This window comes from Rhinatrema bivittatum, chromosome 14 (assembly GCF_901001135.1).
Source record: "Rhinatrema bivittatum chromosome 14, aRhiBiv1.1, whole genome shotgun sequence".
Classification (NCBI taxonomy): Eukaryota; Metazoa; Chordata; class Amphibia; order Gymnophiona; family Rhinatrematidae; genus Rhinatrema; species Rhinatrema bivittatum.
Window position 1 is genome coordinate 1,182,445 of NC_042628.1, and position 16,815 is coordinate 1,199,259.

At 44.7% G+C, this 16,815-nt stretch overlaps 2 protein-coding genes across 9 annotated transcripts in view; one reads left to right on the top strand and one right to left on the bottom strand.

Moving 5' to 3' along the window:
• LOC115076334 (interphotoreceptor matrix proteoglycan 2-like) overlaps window positions 1-12,865 on the top strand; it is a 52,595-nt gene extending 39,730 nt beyond the window's left edge. For 2 of the 3 annotated variants that reach the window (XM_029577641.1, XM_029577642.1), the window contains exons 8-10: window positions 3,156-3,371; window positions 7,640-7,793; window positions 12,681-12,865. In XM_029577641.1, the coding sequence (XP_029433501.1) occupies window positions 3,156-3,371; window positions 7,640-7,793; window positions 12,681-12,752 (442 nt within the window). In that variant the 3' untranslated portion in view covers window positions 12,753-12,865. The remainder of the gene's footprint in view (window positions 1-3,155; window positions 3,372-7,639; window positions 7,794-12,680) is intronic. The other variant, XM_029577643.1, reaches the window with a different exon arrangement.
• Window positions 12,866-13,642: 777 nt separating this feature from the next.
• Window positions 13,643-16,815, bottom strand: part of TNRC6A (trinucleotide repeat containing adaptor 6A) — a 163,525-nt gene continuing 160,352 nt past the window's right edge. For all 6 annotated transcript variants that reach the window (XM_029577637.1, XM_029577635.1, XM_029577634.1 and 3 more), the window contains one exon: window positions 13,643-15,378. In XM_029577637.1, coding sequence (XP_029433497.1) covers window positions 15,057-15,378 — 322 coding nt within the window. In that variant the 3' untranslated portion in view covers window positions 13,643-15,056. The remainder of the gene's footprint in view (window positions 15,379-16,815) is intronic.

Below are 16,815 nucleotides of genomic sequence, written 5' to 3' on the forward strand. Positions count from 1 at the left end.
TAATTAGCAACCTCTGGAAAGTATATTTTTTGCAGTGCAGGCCGTGCTCTCTGGAACAGCTGTCAGAGCAGAAAGTGATCTATTATGGTTTAGGAAGATTTTAAAGCTTTCCCAAAATGGAACATTTTCCTTTCTTGATAGCTATGGTCCTTATAAATTCCTTTTTATTTTTTTCCCTCTGTATAGCAATTATACTGTTTGTTATATGTCATGTTTGTTGGTATTGTTGTGTTTTTTATTGTGTATGTTGATTGTAATCCACCGAGATTGGTGGATCAGCGGAATATAAATTGTTTAAATAAATAAATAAATAAATAAGAGCAGCTGCTGCCAGACACACCAACTAGGAACTTGGAGCTGCAATGGATACCACTGTTGTAATGGTGGGTTCTGATGCATTTCACAGCAGTTAGACTGATACCTCCTGCTGGCCAGCACCAGGTCTGATTGTTGACATTTATTTATTTATTGTGTTTTGTATACAGTCATTCGGTTTCACCATCAGAACGGTTTACAGTTATCGGGCAATGAGTTAGAAATCTGTTGTGATGATTTTGGTGTTTGTGTGTTCGTTACTACAACATGCTCAAAGAAAAGAAAAAACCAGGGAGGGGATACAGGTTCAGGTAGTTGGGAGGGTCTATAACGGGGAGGTGTTCAAGGTACAGTTACAATGAGTTAGTGAGATAAATTTAACGCTTCGAATGGAAGTAGATGTTTCGTTGTTCATGCGAGGGAAGGATGTTTCTTTATGTTGAGCTGCGTAGGTGTGTCTGGCTGTGCGGTTGCCAGTGGGAGTTTGAGTAGGCTTTCGTAAAAAGCCAGGTTTTCAGATCTTTTTTGAAGGTTTTTATGTTGTTGAGTTCTTATTTCGACTGGGAGTGCGTTCCATAGTGTGGGGCTGCCGATGGATATGGCTCTCTCATGGGTTGACATTTGTAGAGCTGCCTCCTGTGCCATGGTGGAGGGACTCATGTGCTTATGACCGAATGAACTCTAAGGGGCCATAGTCTGCCACTCAAAGAGAGTGATTGCACCCTTGAATACTCCACACAGATTTATTTTATTTATATGCCACTTATTCTCAGCTCTAGGCGGCTTACAAAAATTCATTCATAGAAGATAATAAAATAAACCATAAAAGACATTGCTACAAGCCATACTTAAGCTCTAGTGCCAGAAGATCTTAAGGGACTGGCACTACTCTTCTGCACATTACTCTCTGAAGGCATGCTTATAGGTCACATGCTATGCGGAAACAAATGTGTCTTAAGCATCTTTTTAATTGTTATAGTACATTTGGTCATGCACAGTTCCTTCGGCAATGAGTTTCATAAAGTATGTCTGGTGCCAGAAAAAGTCTCTCTCTGCTATCAACAAGCTTACTTGCCAAAAGGAAGGTATTTCAAGCAAGCCTCGCTGGGATCACACTGGGTTGTAAATGTAAGCTTGTTGATTGCTCCAGGTTAAAGAATAAGGTTTTGCATTTTGTGAATCAATAAATAAACATGTTTGGGTCTGCTCCAGCAGTGCTAGAGCCAGCCCTAGAGGGGCTCTTCTGCACATCGCAGACAGTGTCACAGTCCTGGAACCGGCACCCTTGGTGGGCGGGGGACGTTATTCCCCAGACTTGTGGGAAAGAGTGTGGGTGGGGGGGAACAAGATCACAAGGTGCTGAGAGGAAGAGGAATACCTCTGAGGCTTGAGAATTTTACCTAACAGCGCTTTCCACTTTTCCGTCTTCTAGAAGCAGTTCTGCCGTGCCAACCACAACTCTATTTTATTTAAAATCTTTTCTATACCGTTGTTAAGCGGGCGCCATCACAACGGTTCACAATAGGGCCCATAACTATATGTTGTATAAAGTGTGTAGAATTCTAACTCTTAAACAGGTGCCATCAAAAATACTGAAAGATATCTACAAGAGGTAGATTTCCCTCACGAGGGGGGATATGCAGACCCTTCTCTAGAATCAACATATCACAATAAATACTATTTGGTGAGTGTTATAAGTCATGTCCAGTTTTTCTTACTCAGCTATAAGATTGGTGTTATTTAACTCTAGTTCTTTGTTGTGTAAAATAAAAGAAGAATATAGAAGAGAAGACACACTTTAAGAAGAAAGGTCTGTGTGTGGGAGTTTGCCTGACTGCGACTAACATTTCCCTGGGTTCTTCTCTCGCTTCTCTTTGTGGTAGGCTTGCTTAAATAGCCAGGTTTTTAGATTTTTTCTGAAGGTTTTGATGTCTCTTTCCAATCTGATTTCCACCGGCATGGTGTTCCATATTATAGGTCCTGCTAGGGATAGGCCCTGTCCCTTACTTGGGTTAGTCTGGCCGTCTGACTGAGGGAATAGTTAGCAGTGCTTTGTTTGCTGACCTTAGGTTTCTGTGGGGTTATGTACACGGAGGGCTGTGTTCAGCCACTCTGCTTTTTCGTCGTGTATTAATTTATGAATGGTGCATAAAGGTTTGTATTTTATTCCTTGTTCAATGGGTAACCAGTGTAATTCTATTAAGGTTTCAGTGATATGGACTCTCTTACTTTTCCCAGTTAAAATTCTTGCCGCTGTGTTTTGTAGTATCTGAGGTGGTCTTATTGTGGTGTACGGCAGGCCCAGTAGGAGGGCATTGCAATAGTCGGTATTGGAAAGTTGGTAGTATGATTCTGGCCCAGGCAGTGATAGCAGATGGAAGTGGGTATCTTTAATAGACATCCAGTGCTTACAGATACTGACTACAGGTTCTTGGCCTTGGATTTCTCCATTTCATTGTTTTGTTTTTAAGAACTGAGAAGTTTTGAGGGATTGCAAAGGGAAAAAAAAACTGTCAAAGAAAAAAGAAAACCAAAATCTTGCATACTGGGAACACATCAGTGCAGTAGCTCAGATCAAGAAAGCTTGAGTGCTCACAAGGCAACGTGCATATAGGAACTCATGCACATGCTCAGTAAGATTTCTACTAAGCTGTGAGAGCTGGGTCCCTGTCAGTGCCATCGGATGATCTCACCCGTGCGTTATGGCCGATTTATGCCTGCTTGTTCACAAAGAACCTATGATTTTCATATAAAAATATTTGGTGATGTGCTGCCAGGCTGAGATTATCTCTGTGTCTTATTATGCCACCAGCTTGTGAATAATCTCTCTCTCTTTTAAGTTATAGACGGTTCAGTCGCTTCGATGACATTTCAAGCAGGTACTGGTCCTGGTCTGAGTCTTGGCTGACCGCTTCGGGTAATTCTCTGGATAATCCTGCTTACAGCAACTCTGAGGAACTGCTTTACTTGCACAGGTTGGAGAGCAACTGCTGCAGGTGTCAAGAGACAGCTCCCACCCAGGGCAACACACTGGTCCCAGTGGCAGAGACGCAGAGGTAAAGTTTTTTATTACTGGCATCAGCATCACCTTTGATACAAGGGGCTTCTTGGTGCTGTTGCTCATCAGGCCTTATTCTAGTTCTCATTTCGATTCAATGAATTTGTATTTCTTATGTATTCATTTTCACTTAAATTACTACCTCTTTCTAAAGCCAATTTTCAGCCTGCAAGCTCATTTTCAAAGGAAAACTTACTACCCTGAAAATTTCTGGCCGAGCAGAATCTGCAAGCATCCAAGAACCACACGTTCTCCATCGGGACAGTAAAAATAAATGTATTGTGCTTACTGTGCCAGAATGGTCCAGCACTGGGGGAGAGGGGGCTTTCTCCATTACTGAACACCCATTTCCCCATGCAGGACCCTTTCAAAATTGCCCCTTTTTTTCTTTTAAATGTCCCTTCCTTGAGATCCCACTCCGCATTGTATCCAAAGAGCAGTTCACCTTGGACAGACCAGAATCCAGAGAGGGACTGGTTACAGAATGGGAACTCTGTCATAATGCATCAAGATATAGAGCCACCATCAGTATAAGTGTAAGGCACTTTCAGAGCCAGTGACTGCGCTTTCAAACATAAACCTGAGTTTAGCTCGTTTTTTTGCTATTAAGAACACAAGAAATTGCCATACTGGGTCAGACCAAGGGTCCATCAAGCCCAGCATCCTGTTTCCAACAGAGGCCAATCCAGGCCATAAGAACCTGGCAATTACCCAAACACTAAGCAGATCCCATGCTACTGATGCAATTAATAGCAGTGGCTATTCCCTAAGTAAACTTGATTAATAGCAGTTAATGGACTTCTCCTCCAAGAACTTATCCAAACCTTTTTTGAACCCAGCTACACTAACTGCACTAACCACATCCTCTGGCAACAAATTCCAGAGCTTTATTGTGCATTGACTGAAAAAGAATTTTCTCCGATTAGTCTTAAATGTGCTACATGCTAACTTCATGGAATGCCCCCTAGTCCTTCTATTATTCGAAAGTGTAAATAACCGAGTCACATCTACTTGTTCAAGACCTCTCATGATCTTAAAGACCTCTATCATATCCCCCCTCAGCCGTCTCTTCTCCAAGCTGAACAGCCCCAACCTCTTCAGCCTTTCCTCATAGGGGAGCTGTTCCATCCCCTTTATCATTTTGGTTGCCCTTCTCTGTAACTTCTCCATCGCAATTATATCTTTTTTGAGATGCGGTGACCAGAATTGTACACAGTATTCAAGGTGAGGTCTCACCATGGAGCGATACAGAGGCATTATGACATTTTCCGTTCTATTAACCATTCCCTTCCTAATAATTCCTAACATTGTTTGCTTTTTTGACTGCTGCAGCACAGTGAGCCGACGATTTTAAAGTATTATCCACTATGATGCCTAGATCTTTTTCCTGGGTGGTAGCACCTAATATGGAACCTAATATTGTGTAACTACAGCAAGGGTTATTTTTCCTTATATGCAACACCTTGCACTTGTCCACATTAAATTTCATCTGCCATTTGGATGCCCAATCTTCCAGTCTCACAAGGTCCTCCTGTAATTTATCACAATCTGCTTGTGATTTAACTACTCTGAATAATTTTGTATCATCTGCAAATTTATTATTTATTTTTTATTTATTTAAGTTTTTTATATACCAACATTCAAGACAATAGTCCCATCATGCTGGTTCACATGGAACAGGACTGCAAAATAAACTTAAACAATGGTGCGGAAAAAGCAGTTACAAATAACAAGGAAAAATAGAACTTGGAGTAAGAAGGAAAAGGAAAACCAGATAATTACATATAATTACATTGTAAGAGGTAGCTAATAGTGATATTTATGGTGATGTGTGTTGATTGTTAGGAGTTAAATAATATTGGAGTTAGGAAAAGCCTGCATGAACAGCCAGGTCTTGAGTCTTTTCTTGAAGGTTGAGAGGCTGGGTTCCATTCTAAGATCTGGGGGGATGGAGATCCATAAGGTAGGTCTGGCTGTGGAGAAGGCCCGATCTCTTAGCGTAATGTGTCTGGTGGTTTTGGCTGGGGGTACTTGAAGTGATCCTTTGTAGGCATCTCTTGTCGGTCTTTGATAACCTCACTCGTCGTATTCCTTTCCAGATCATTTATATATAAACTGAAAAGCACCGGTCCAAGTACAGATCCCTGAGGTACTCCACTGTTTACCCTTTTCCACTGAGAAAATTGACCATTTAATCCTACTCTCTGTTTCCTGTCTTTTAACCAGTTTGTAATCCACGAAAGGACATCGCCACCTATCCCATGACTTTTTAGATTTCTAGAAGCCTCTCATGAGGGACTTTGTCAAACGCCTTCTAAAAATCCAAATACACCACATCTACCGGTTCACCTTTATCCACATGTTTATTAACCCCTTCAAAAAAATGAAGCAGATTTGTTAGGCAAGACTTCCCTTGGGTAAATCCATGTTGACTGTGTTCCATTCAATCATGTCTTTCTATATGCTCTACGATTTTGATCTTCAGAATAGTTTCCACTATTTTTCCCGGCACTGAAGTTAGGCTCACTGGTCTATAGTTACCCGGATCACCCCTGGAGCCTTTTTTAAATATTGGGGTTACATTGGCCACCCTCCAGTCTTCAAGTACAATGGATGATTTTAATGATAGTTTACAAATATTAACTAATAGATCAGAAATTTCATTTTTTAGTTCCTTCAGTACCCTAGGATGCATACCATCCGGTCCAGGTGATTTGCTACTCTTTAGTTTGTCAATCTGGCCTACTACATCTTCCAGGTTCACAGTGATTTGGTTCAGTTCGTCTGACTCATCACCCTTGAAAACCATCTCCGGAACTGGTATCTCCCCAACATCCTCATTAGTAAACACGGAAGCAAAGAATTCATTTAGTCTTTCTGCAATGGCCTTATCTTCCCTAAGAGCCCCTTTAACCCCTCGGTCATCTAATGGTCCAACCGACTCCCTCACAGGTTTCTTGCTTTGGATATATTTAAAAAAGTTTTTATTAGGAGTTTTTGCCTCTGTGGCCAATTTCATTTCAAATTCTCTCTTCGCCTGTCTTATCAATGTTTTACACTTAACTTGACAATGCTTATGTTTTTTCCTATTTTCTTCAGATGGATCCTTCTTCCAATTTTTGAAGGATTTTTTTTTGGCTAAAATAGCCTCTTTCACCTCGCCTTTTAACCATGATGGTGGACCTCATGTTTTCTGCACTCAGGCTCTTATGTCTTGCTGCTGCTGAGACAGTTACTTGGCAACATCCTACATCTGCTTCCAGATATACCGTGTATATTGGCTGATACAGAGCTGGTGGGCAGCTATGTGGGCAGTGAGCATAGCCTCCTGAAACAGCTTTCTCCCTAGAGCGTCCATCGCCCTGTGATCCTTCCCTGGAGGCGCTGAGGAATGGGTCTGAGAACGCTTGGCCTTCTTGAGTGGATTCGACTACCACCAATTGGTGGGTCAGTTGATGCCTGTCGAATCTGAGAGCCTTCTGGACGAGAAAGACCACATCTGCCTTCCTGTTCACAGGAAGCAGTGAAGGGGTGTTCCCACATCCTCAACAGCAACTCCACAAGGCTCTCGTGCACTGGGACTGCCACAATCTCCTTGGGAGGCTCCTCAAACTGGAGGATATTGAGCATTTTGTGCCTGGTATTAAAAGGGGATGGCTTCCACTATCAACTGGACAAAACCTGAGGAGAGGTCCTCTGGCGGAGATGGATCTGAGGGGAGACCATCAGAAGCATTGTCAGAGACCCCTGGGAGGTCATCCTCCCAGGGTCATGCATGCCCTCATTCCCACTGCCGTGGTTTGGTACTTGCCAGGTACTTGTAGCCTGGATTGGCCTCTGTTGGAAACAGGATGCTGGGCTTGATGGACCCTTGGTCTGACCCAGTATGGCAACTTCTTATGATCTAACTTATGATGCACTTCATTTCTTCAAAATCTGATCAGCTGAAGCTGGGTGCTGTAGCAATGACAGTGGTTTTTCAGATCTCTTCTAATGTATGAAATAAAAGCCAGTACCTTGCAGGTACAAATGATCCATTGGTACTTGAGGAAATGCTAGTGCCTGGAGTGTTGATGGACTCAAGTGCCTCCTACAAAATAGCTATTGAGTAATGGTATCCATCTGGTCACACTAGCTGGAGGACCTGGGCTCACCCCGAAACAGGAGTTCACAGAAGCTTACAACAAAGCCATTGATGGAACCTAACATTTTGTCCTAATTATTGCTATGCTTGTAAGCAGAAGAGATAATCTGTTTCTTTTTTAGTTTTCCTTGTGATTGGGCGAGGAGGTCCAGTGGCATTACTGCTCAGACACTGGATTCTGGGAAGGTCAGTGAGATGTCACTATGCAGCAGGCCAGTACAATCTATGCCATGGACACCTTTTCCCGCTGGAATGCAGACTACCAAGCAACAATCTGTAAGTCTGTTGTATGGGAGGTAGTGGTAACCAAACCTGGTTTGAAACCACAAAGTTTAGTTTTCAGGATAAAAAATATGCATATTAAAGTATTAGTCCATATGTACGCAATTAAGTTATGAACAGTTATTGTGGCTAAACACTGAAGGCTTTCCCCAGACTATGTTGATGAAAACCAACTAGGCTAGAGCTCCTGAGAGCACCGCACGGCTCTGCTAGCTCCCCACCCCCATTGTACTGTCGCCTGCAGTGACTTCGCGCCACCTTCTCTAAAGGGCTCCTCCTCCTTCCAGCAGAAGTGCTTTTCTGCTTCCTATCTTCTTCACAAAGACAGACACGGGTGCCTTCTCATCTTGCAGAAACAGAACGTTTTACAAAACGTAATGTCATTATGTCAACCCCCCTAACCCATGACAGGAACACAACCCCAATAAATGTAGAAAACGTTGCTGGCTCCTCGTCACCCTACTTTGTTCTAAAGATGTCCACAAGTGAGGGCTTGGATATCAGTCCATTCCGGTCCATGGTGACCTAATGTGTAATTCTTTAAAACTTGGCCAAATAAAAGGGCGTTCTGAAGCGTATAACATGGTAGTTAAACAAGTGGTCTGAAAGCAGCAGAGCCCTTACCTAGGCTGCAGCTAAGGGAGCTTGTGGAATATGGTAAGAATCCCCGGCCTTTCAAAACACGGAGCCACTGCTGACTTTTGTTTGCGTGGATGCTTTATAGCAAGATAAGGACTCAGACATTTTACCGCTAAGCATAGAAAAGCTTACAGAAAACTTAAATCATATTGATAGACACTAGGAATATATCCTAGTTGCACACATTGGGGTAGATTTTATAATGTTCCCAGCCCGCACGTATTATAAAATCCGTAGGCTGCGCATGCAGTTTCTGCATGACGACGCATTCGGGCCTTCCTGGGAGGGAACGTCCCTCCCCCTAAAGCCTGTTCTCTTTTTTTTAGGTACTTCAGGGCCCCAGGCTGCATTAAGTTGCATGCGCTGGCTGCCAGCGTGCACCCCTCCCAAACCCCGCCTCTTTATTGCTAATTCTGGAGACCACTGTGGTACCATGGAGTGTTCTGCCAGGAATGGGAGCCACTTGCTTTACTTCCTGTATCGCATTCATTTACCAACTATTCCAGAATTCAGACGCGGGATAAACACATTGAGGCGGCGGCAGACAGAGCTGGACTTGCATTCAAACTAAATAAGTCTCACGTTAAGTGTTTCTTCCTACAAACATTTGGTAAACTCTTGCAGGGGCACAAGAAACAAGTATTTCCTTCACTCTTTTCTTTATCCCTCGTCTTTTCCACTTCTTTAGTCTTCTTCCTCCAACACAATTTATTTTGAGATTCTTTGAACCTCCAGTTCATCAGCTCGTTTCAAACTCAAAAAACATTTTAGATATTTCTTCAGCTATTGTGTTTTGGAAATCTTATCCGTGATCTAAATTTTGCCTCTAGCCTGATCACAGCTTTTCCTCTTCTGGATCCAAGACCATAATTAGGTCTTACAGCCGCTGCCATTCAAGCACACAGATCCAGCTAAACACCCACAAGCTCTGCCAATGCACCTCACTTGTGCCTGAGCACCCACTGCTATTCCAGCATCAAGAGCCCACCCGACCACAAAGCTCCACCAATGCACCTCCCTCCTGTCCTGTCACACCCCCTGCTGCTCTAGTACTGAGACTCCCCCACACACAGCTCTGCCACTATACCTGACTCCTGCTGCTCTAGTACTGAGACTCCCCCACACACAGCTCTGCCACTATACCTCACTCCTGCTGCTCTAGTACTGAGACTCCCCCACACACTCTGCCACTATACCTCACTCCTGCTGCTCTAGTACTCCCATCCCTCCTGCCCACAGCTCCACCAATGCACCCCCTCCTGTCCTGTCACACCCCCTGCTGCTCTAGTACTGAGGCTCCCCCACACACAGCTCTGCCACTATACCTCACTCCTGCTGCTCTAGTACTGAGACTGCCCCACACACAGCTCTGCCACTATACCTCACTCCTGCTGCTCTAGTACTGAGACTGCCCCACACACAGCTCTGCCACTATACCTCACTCCTGCTGCTCTAGTACTGAGACTGCCCCACACACAGCTCTGCCACTATACCTCACTCCTGCTGCTCTAGTACTCCCATCCCTCCTGCCCACAGCTCCACCAATGCACCTCCCTCCTGTCCTGTCACACCCCCTGCTGCTCTAGTACTGAGACTCCCTCACACACTCTGCCACTATACCTCACTCCTGCTGCTCTAGTACTGAGACTCCCCCACACACAGCTCTGCCACTATACCTCACTCCTGCTGCTCTAGTACTGAGACTGCCCCACACACAGCTCTGCCAATATACCTCACTCCTGCTGCTCTAGTACTGAGACTGCCCCACACACAGCTCTGCCACTATACCTCACTCCTGCTGCTCTAGTACTCCCATCCCTCCTGCCCACAGCTCCACCAATGCACCTCCCTCCTGTCCTGTCACATCCCCTGCTGCTCTAGTACTGAGACTCCCCCACACACAGCTCTGCCACTATACCTCACTCCTGCTGCTCTAGTACTGAGACTGCTCCACACACAGCTCTGCCACTATACCTCACTCCTGCTGCTCTAGTACTCCCATCCCTCCTGCCCACAGCTCCACCAATGCACCTCCCTCCTGTCCTGTCACATCCCCTGCTGCTCTAGTACTGAGACTCCCCCCACACACAGCTCTGCCACTATACCTCACTCCTGCTGCTCTAGTTCTGAGACTCCCCCACACACAGCTCTGCCACTATACCTCACTCCTGCTGCTCTAGTTCTGAGACTCCCCCACACACAGCTCTGCCACTATACCTCACTCCTGCTGCTCTAGTACTGAGACTGCCCCACACACAGCTCTGCCACTATACCTCACTCCTGCTGCTCTAGTACTGAGACTCCCCCACATACAGCTCTGCCACTATACCTCACTCCTGCTGCTCTAGTACTGAGACTCCCCCACACACAGCTCTGCCACTATACCTCACTCCTGCTGCTCTAGTACTGAGACTGCCCTACACACAGCTCTGCCACTATACCTCACTCCTGCTGCTCTAGTACTGAGACTCCCCCACACACAGCTCTGCCACTATACCTCACTCCTGCTGCTCTAGTACTGAGACTCCCCCACACACAGCTCTGCCACTATACCTCACTCCTGCTGCTCTAGTACTGAGACTCCCCCACACACAGCTCTGCCACTATACCTCACTCCTGCTGCTCTAGTACTGAGACTCCCCCACACACAGCTCTGCCACTATACCTCACTCCTGCTGCTCTAGTACTGAGACTCCCCCACACACAGCTCTGCCACTATACCTCACTCCTGCTGCTCTAGTACTGAGACTGCCCCACACACAGCTCTGCCAATATACCTCACTCCTGCTGCTCTAGTACTGAGACTCCCCCACACACAGCTCTGCCACTATACCTCACTCCTGCTGCTCTAGTACTGAGACTTCCCCCACACACAGCTCTGCCACTATACCTCACTCCTGCTGCTCTAGTACTGAGACTCCCCCACACACAGCTCTGCCCACTATACCTCACTCCTGCTGCTCTAGTACTGAGACTGCCCCACACACAGCTCTGCCAATATACCTCACTCCTGCTGCTCTAGTACTGAGACTCCCCCACACACAGCTCTGCCACTATACCTCACTCCTGCTGCTCTAGTACTGAGACTGCCCCACACACAGCTCTGCCAATATACCTCACTCCTGCTGCTCTAGTACTGAGACTCCCCCACACACAGCTCTGCCACTATACCCTCACTCCTGCTGCTCTAGTACTGAGACTGCCCCACACACAGCTCTGCCACTATACCTCACTCCTGCTGCTCTAGTACTGAGACTCCCCCACACACAGCTCTGCCACTATACCTCACTCCTGCTGCTCTAGTACTGAGACTCCCCCACACACAGCTCTGCCACTATACCTCACTCCTGCTGCTCTAGTACTGAGACTCCCCCACACACAGCTCCTGCCACTATACCTCACTCCTGCTGCTCTAGTACTGAGACTCCCCACACACAGCTCTGCCACTATACCTCACTCCTGCTGCTCTAGTACTGAGACTGCCCCACACACAGCTCTGCCAATATACCTCACTCCTGCTGCTCTAGTACTGAGACTCCCCCACACACAGCTCTGCCACTATACCTCACTCCTGCTGCTCTAGTACTGAGACTGCCCGACACACAGCTCTGCCAATATACCTCACTCCTGCTGCTCTAGTACTGAGATAACTTGCCTTCTGCTCCCAGCTCTGCCAATGCACTTCACTCCAGCCCTGCACTCTGGAATGCAGGCTAATTGTTATGAAATGATCAACAGTTCTGTGATCTAGAAAGTTTAATACAAGTAAAAGGACAGTGATTCTTTATCCCTTTAATCCTTAAACAGTGACCTTTCTAAACTGATCCCAATAATTTTTCAGGAAAGGAAAAACTTTCTGGTGATCTCCAAGTCAGAGAAATTAACCCCCCATTAAATGTAATTTTCCTTTCTTTGAGTTAATTGTAAACCGGCGTGATGCGTTCTACGAATGTCGGTATATTAAAAGTTCATAAATAAATAAATAGGAAAGTAAATAGCACAGATTGTTATTCCATTCAGCAATGCATAAAGCAGCCCCACATGTATGAGAAGAAAGAATTCACGATGTAAGGGAGCAGCACTGTTCATCCTAAGGCTACAGGCCCAGTTTAAAGCTCAGCTCATATGTAAAGTGAGCTGTTAGGTCAACTGGAAAAATGTGCACTCATTAATCCTGGGGAGCAATACGAACCTTGTCTTCTGTAATGCATTGAATAATTTCATTTTGATTTCCCACCTTAGCTCAGAGGAGGGAGATCTTCTTCCTGCAAAGGGATGGAACGGATGGAGATGGAGAGAAGCTGGACAGTTTAAAGGAGAAAGACTGAAGACTCACAACTTTCATCCACAACTTTATTACTTTGTTACATAAGCTCTGTGAAAAAAAAGATTTATACAATAAAAAAAGCGGTTACACAGCAAATACATTCCAGAGGGTAGAAGTCTGATCAGCTAAATTAGGAGAGGCAGAAGCCAGCTTTGGTTGGTGTTAAACTACAGTACTAGCTGTAACAAGTTACAAATATCAAGAAATACATCATGTTGATTAAAAAGGACCCCACAAGCTGACAAAGTAATACAACACACAGACGTGCCAACCACATTGGAAATACACTCTAGACAACTGAGGCTACACAGTTTGTATCTTTGCATCATTATGTGTAATACAACTGAGGTATAAAGAGAAAAAAAGCTTACGTCTAAACATCAAATGTTACCTTCCAACAAGATGTACTTTTCGGAAGAGCCCCTGTAACAAATACTCTGGCTGGGCATAGCTGGTGCCAATTGACAGCACAAGACTTTTAGTGACCGGAGCCTATACCTATTCCAATAGGGCAGCAAGAAGCCAAAAGCCGAGGCCTTGTTCCTGCAGCTTCTGTGCTCAGCCCAGACAAGGCTGCATTTGGGGATCAGCAGCAGACGTGAACACTACTTCTTTTCCCTCTCCTCTCAATTAATAAAAGCAACAATTTCACAACACAAATACAATCCCAGCACATTTCTTGTGTGATTGTATCAAATAAAAGTCACCCAAATTTAGGCCGAGCAGCCACAAGTCCTGATTTATTCATCTGATAACTTCATAATTCAAAACAACCAAACTGTACATTTTACAATCACATACTATCTGTAAACAGTTAAAAAGCCACTGACTTAGTCTCTGCATCGTAAGACACAAAACAGTTAGAATCAAGGCGATGAAATGAGGACATTTCAAGGTTAAAGGTATGTACTTCGTATCCTTTTTTTTTTTTTTTTTTTTACCCTTGTTTTGCCTTTCTATAACAAAACAAGCTTAATACCATTTGTGGCAAAAAAATGTTAACTTTTGCAAGAATGTATTTTCAAGAACTTTTCTAACATTAAAAAAAAGTATCTTATTGTAGAAGAAAGATTTCTGTAAGCCTGGTGCTTGGTTACAGTATGCATAGTATCACTAACTGACAGCGTGGCAGGGACCGCGCACGCCTCCCCAACTGAAGCAGAAGGCGCCCTTTCCTTGCTAAGAGAGCCATTAGAGAAGTTGCAGCTTTTCATTTTTGGCAGAGAGTTTCTGAGCAGTAAACAGCCTCAGTGCTAAATGCTGGGTCTTTCTATTACGAGCCTGTGATTAGTTTGCTTGTGTTTTCAACTTGGGGAATTGTTTTTCTTTTTCCTGAGGTCCATGTCCTTTAATCTGATTTAGGAGACAGGAATAAAAAACCAAAAGCAAAGTAAAGGCCCTGCCCAATACACTGTGTAATATTCCCAGAGATATACACAAAGCATCTTCAGCTGCTATTATTTGACTTTCTATTTTTTATTTTTTTTGTCTTTTTAAAAAGTTTTAAAATGATGGAAGAGTAAACATTTACTTAAAAAAAATTCCCAAACAAAAAAGCGATATATTCTGTAAACAAGAGGCCGCACATAGGCGCCTCCGAAAGAAAACCCAAAGCCTCTTCAAAGTGCTGGCCGACCTGACTCGCAGGCTGCCTGCAAGTCACAGCTCTGGCCACAGTATTCACCTTTTTATATATATCTCTATATATATCTCTATATTTTTTATTATTAAAACCGTACAGCTAAGTTCTTTAGTTTTAAACATGAAAAACTGGTGCAATACTTTCATTTAAGAATGTTAAAGTTCAGTTTTCATAACTTGATCTTTAAACTCCGCAGTAAGCTAGGCGGAGGGTGAAGGCATAACACGCAATGTACTGTCCCCTTAAGGAGGTCCTTGAGTAAACACTTCCCATCACGTCGCTGCCCCCTGGTGCTTCCATTAACCAGGGAAGGAGCACCATCCAATGCAAAGTTACAAAAGCTCCATCATCATCAGCAAAGGGGGAAAAAAAAGGCAAAAATAGAAATGGAATTGAAAGCCCATGATCTGCTCATTCTACACAGCTGTTCTGTGTCTAGCACTGTGTGGAAGTGTAAATAGATATCTTTTCACATTATAATATTGGCCTGCATGATTCAAGTATTTCAACTGATATGTTTTGGGTTAAAACAAAGTGGAAAATGTGCAGAAAAGTAACATTATTTCCATGGTGGCCCCCATCACGTGGCAGGTGAACAGTCCAAGCTAGTGCTGTTTTGTTATAGAATGGTGAGGTCGCAGGTGAAAGGTTACATGGACTCTCCACCTCCACCTAGGTGGTCAACTGGAAGAAAAGCGCTGAGTGGGGAGGGGCTGCTGCCAGTGCTGCTGGGCGCCTCCCACAAGCTGCTGGAATAGCCAGGGCTTCCCCAGAGTGCAGGCGAGAGCCCCATCCCATTCCACTGGTTGGAGAAGGGATGGGAGGCTTCCATGGAGCCCAGCCGGATCTGGCTGCTAGCCAGAGACTGCCAGCCAGGGGACGGAGGCAGAGACTGGCCTTGTGCAAAGAAGCGACTGATCTCCTCTTCACTGGCAAACTCTGCAAGGATAGTCGTGTTCCCTAATACACACCTACAGGCAGGGAAGGAGAAAAAGAGCATCACTAAGGATTCTTAGATGAATTCCAATGCACCAATGGAAAACAGCATTAAAAGACCTGCTGAGAGGCAACTATCACATGAATAATTATTACAACTTAATATTATTAATTTATTAGATAAACTACTATCAAGCAGAATACGGCATCTGTTTCCCTCACCTTGGAGCTCAAGCCTGCACAGAATACAGACCCAAGTCCCATGTCTTGAACCTCGAGTCTGTCTCACTCAATTTCTGTTCTACAAACTGCCCAGGGCTGTCTGCTGAAGAGTTTCTGTACTTCAGTGTGGGAAATAGACAGATCACACATTCAGTACAAGAAAATTATTTCCTTACCTGCTAATTTTCGTTCCTGTATTTCCATGGATCAGTCCAGACCCCTTCCAGCACATGGAGCCAGAGGGCGCCCTCATGACTGGTGCACCTCTGTAAACATTCAGTATTAAGAATATCCAAGCAACAAAGAAAAACCCCTTGGCTGGATCAATACAAAAATGAATATCAACTAAACTGAACATCAAACTTGCAATGTGAACTCTCAGTCAGTTCCAAACAAGTCCTGAAATGATTACACAGTCGAGCTGAAGGATTATCCCAAAGAAAAAAACCCAAAATCCTTAGGGTGGGTGTCTGGACTGATTTATGGTACTACAGGAATGAAAATTAGCAGGTAAGGAAATCATTTTCTTTTCCCTGTACGTACCAGGATCAGTCCAGACCATGGGATGTACCAAAGCTTCCCTTAAATAGGGTGGGCCACTGATATCCCAGCTCGAATGACCCGAGCCCCAAAAGAACCCGAGGTCGTTGATTGCAGATTCAAGCGATAGTGATGCGCAAAAGTGTGCAAAGACTTCCAAGTGGCCACTCAGCAAAATTCCTGTGGAGAGACCGCTCGGCTTTCTGCTCAGGAAGCTGCTTGAGCTCGAAGAGAATGAGCTTTAATACCGTCTGGGGGCTACGCACCACACCAATGTACACGGTAGGGATTGCTTCCTTCATCCATCAGGCAATGGTGGTCTTTGAAGCCTAGTTCCCCTTCTTGGGACCACTCCAGAAGACAAAACGATGATCTCCAGATATAGGAGGAGGACTCGCTTGACATCTAGGTGCTGGAGCTCCTTGGAATCCTCATCCTGGAATGATGGCAGATCCACCAAATGATTCAGATGAAAAGACGAGACCACCTTTGGAAGGAAAGATGGTACGATACCCCAGGATATTCCGAGATCCGTAGAGAGGAGATAAGGCTCTCTACATGACAAGGCCTGCAGCTCCGAGATTCTGTGAGCGGAACAGATGGCAACCAAGGAAACTGTCTTAAGAGTCAGGTCCTTGAGGGTAGTGCTCTACAGCGGTTCAAAGGGCAGCCCGCCAAGAATACGAAGGATCAAAATCAAAACTCCCCAA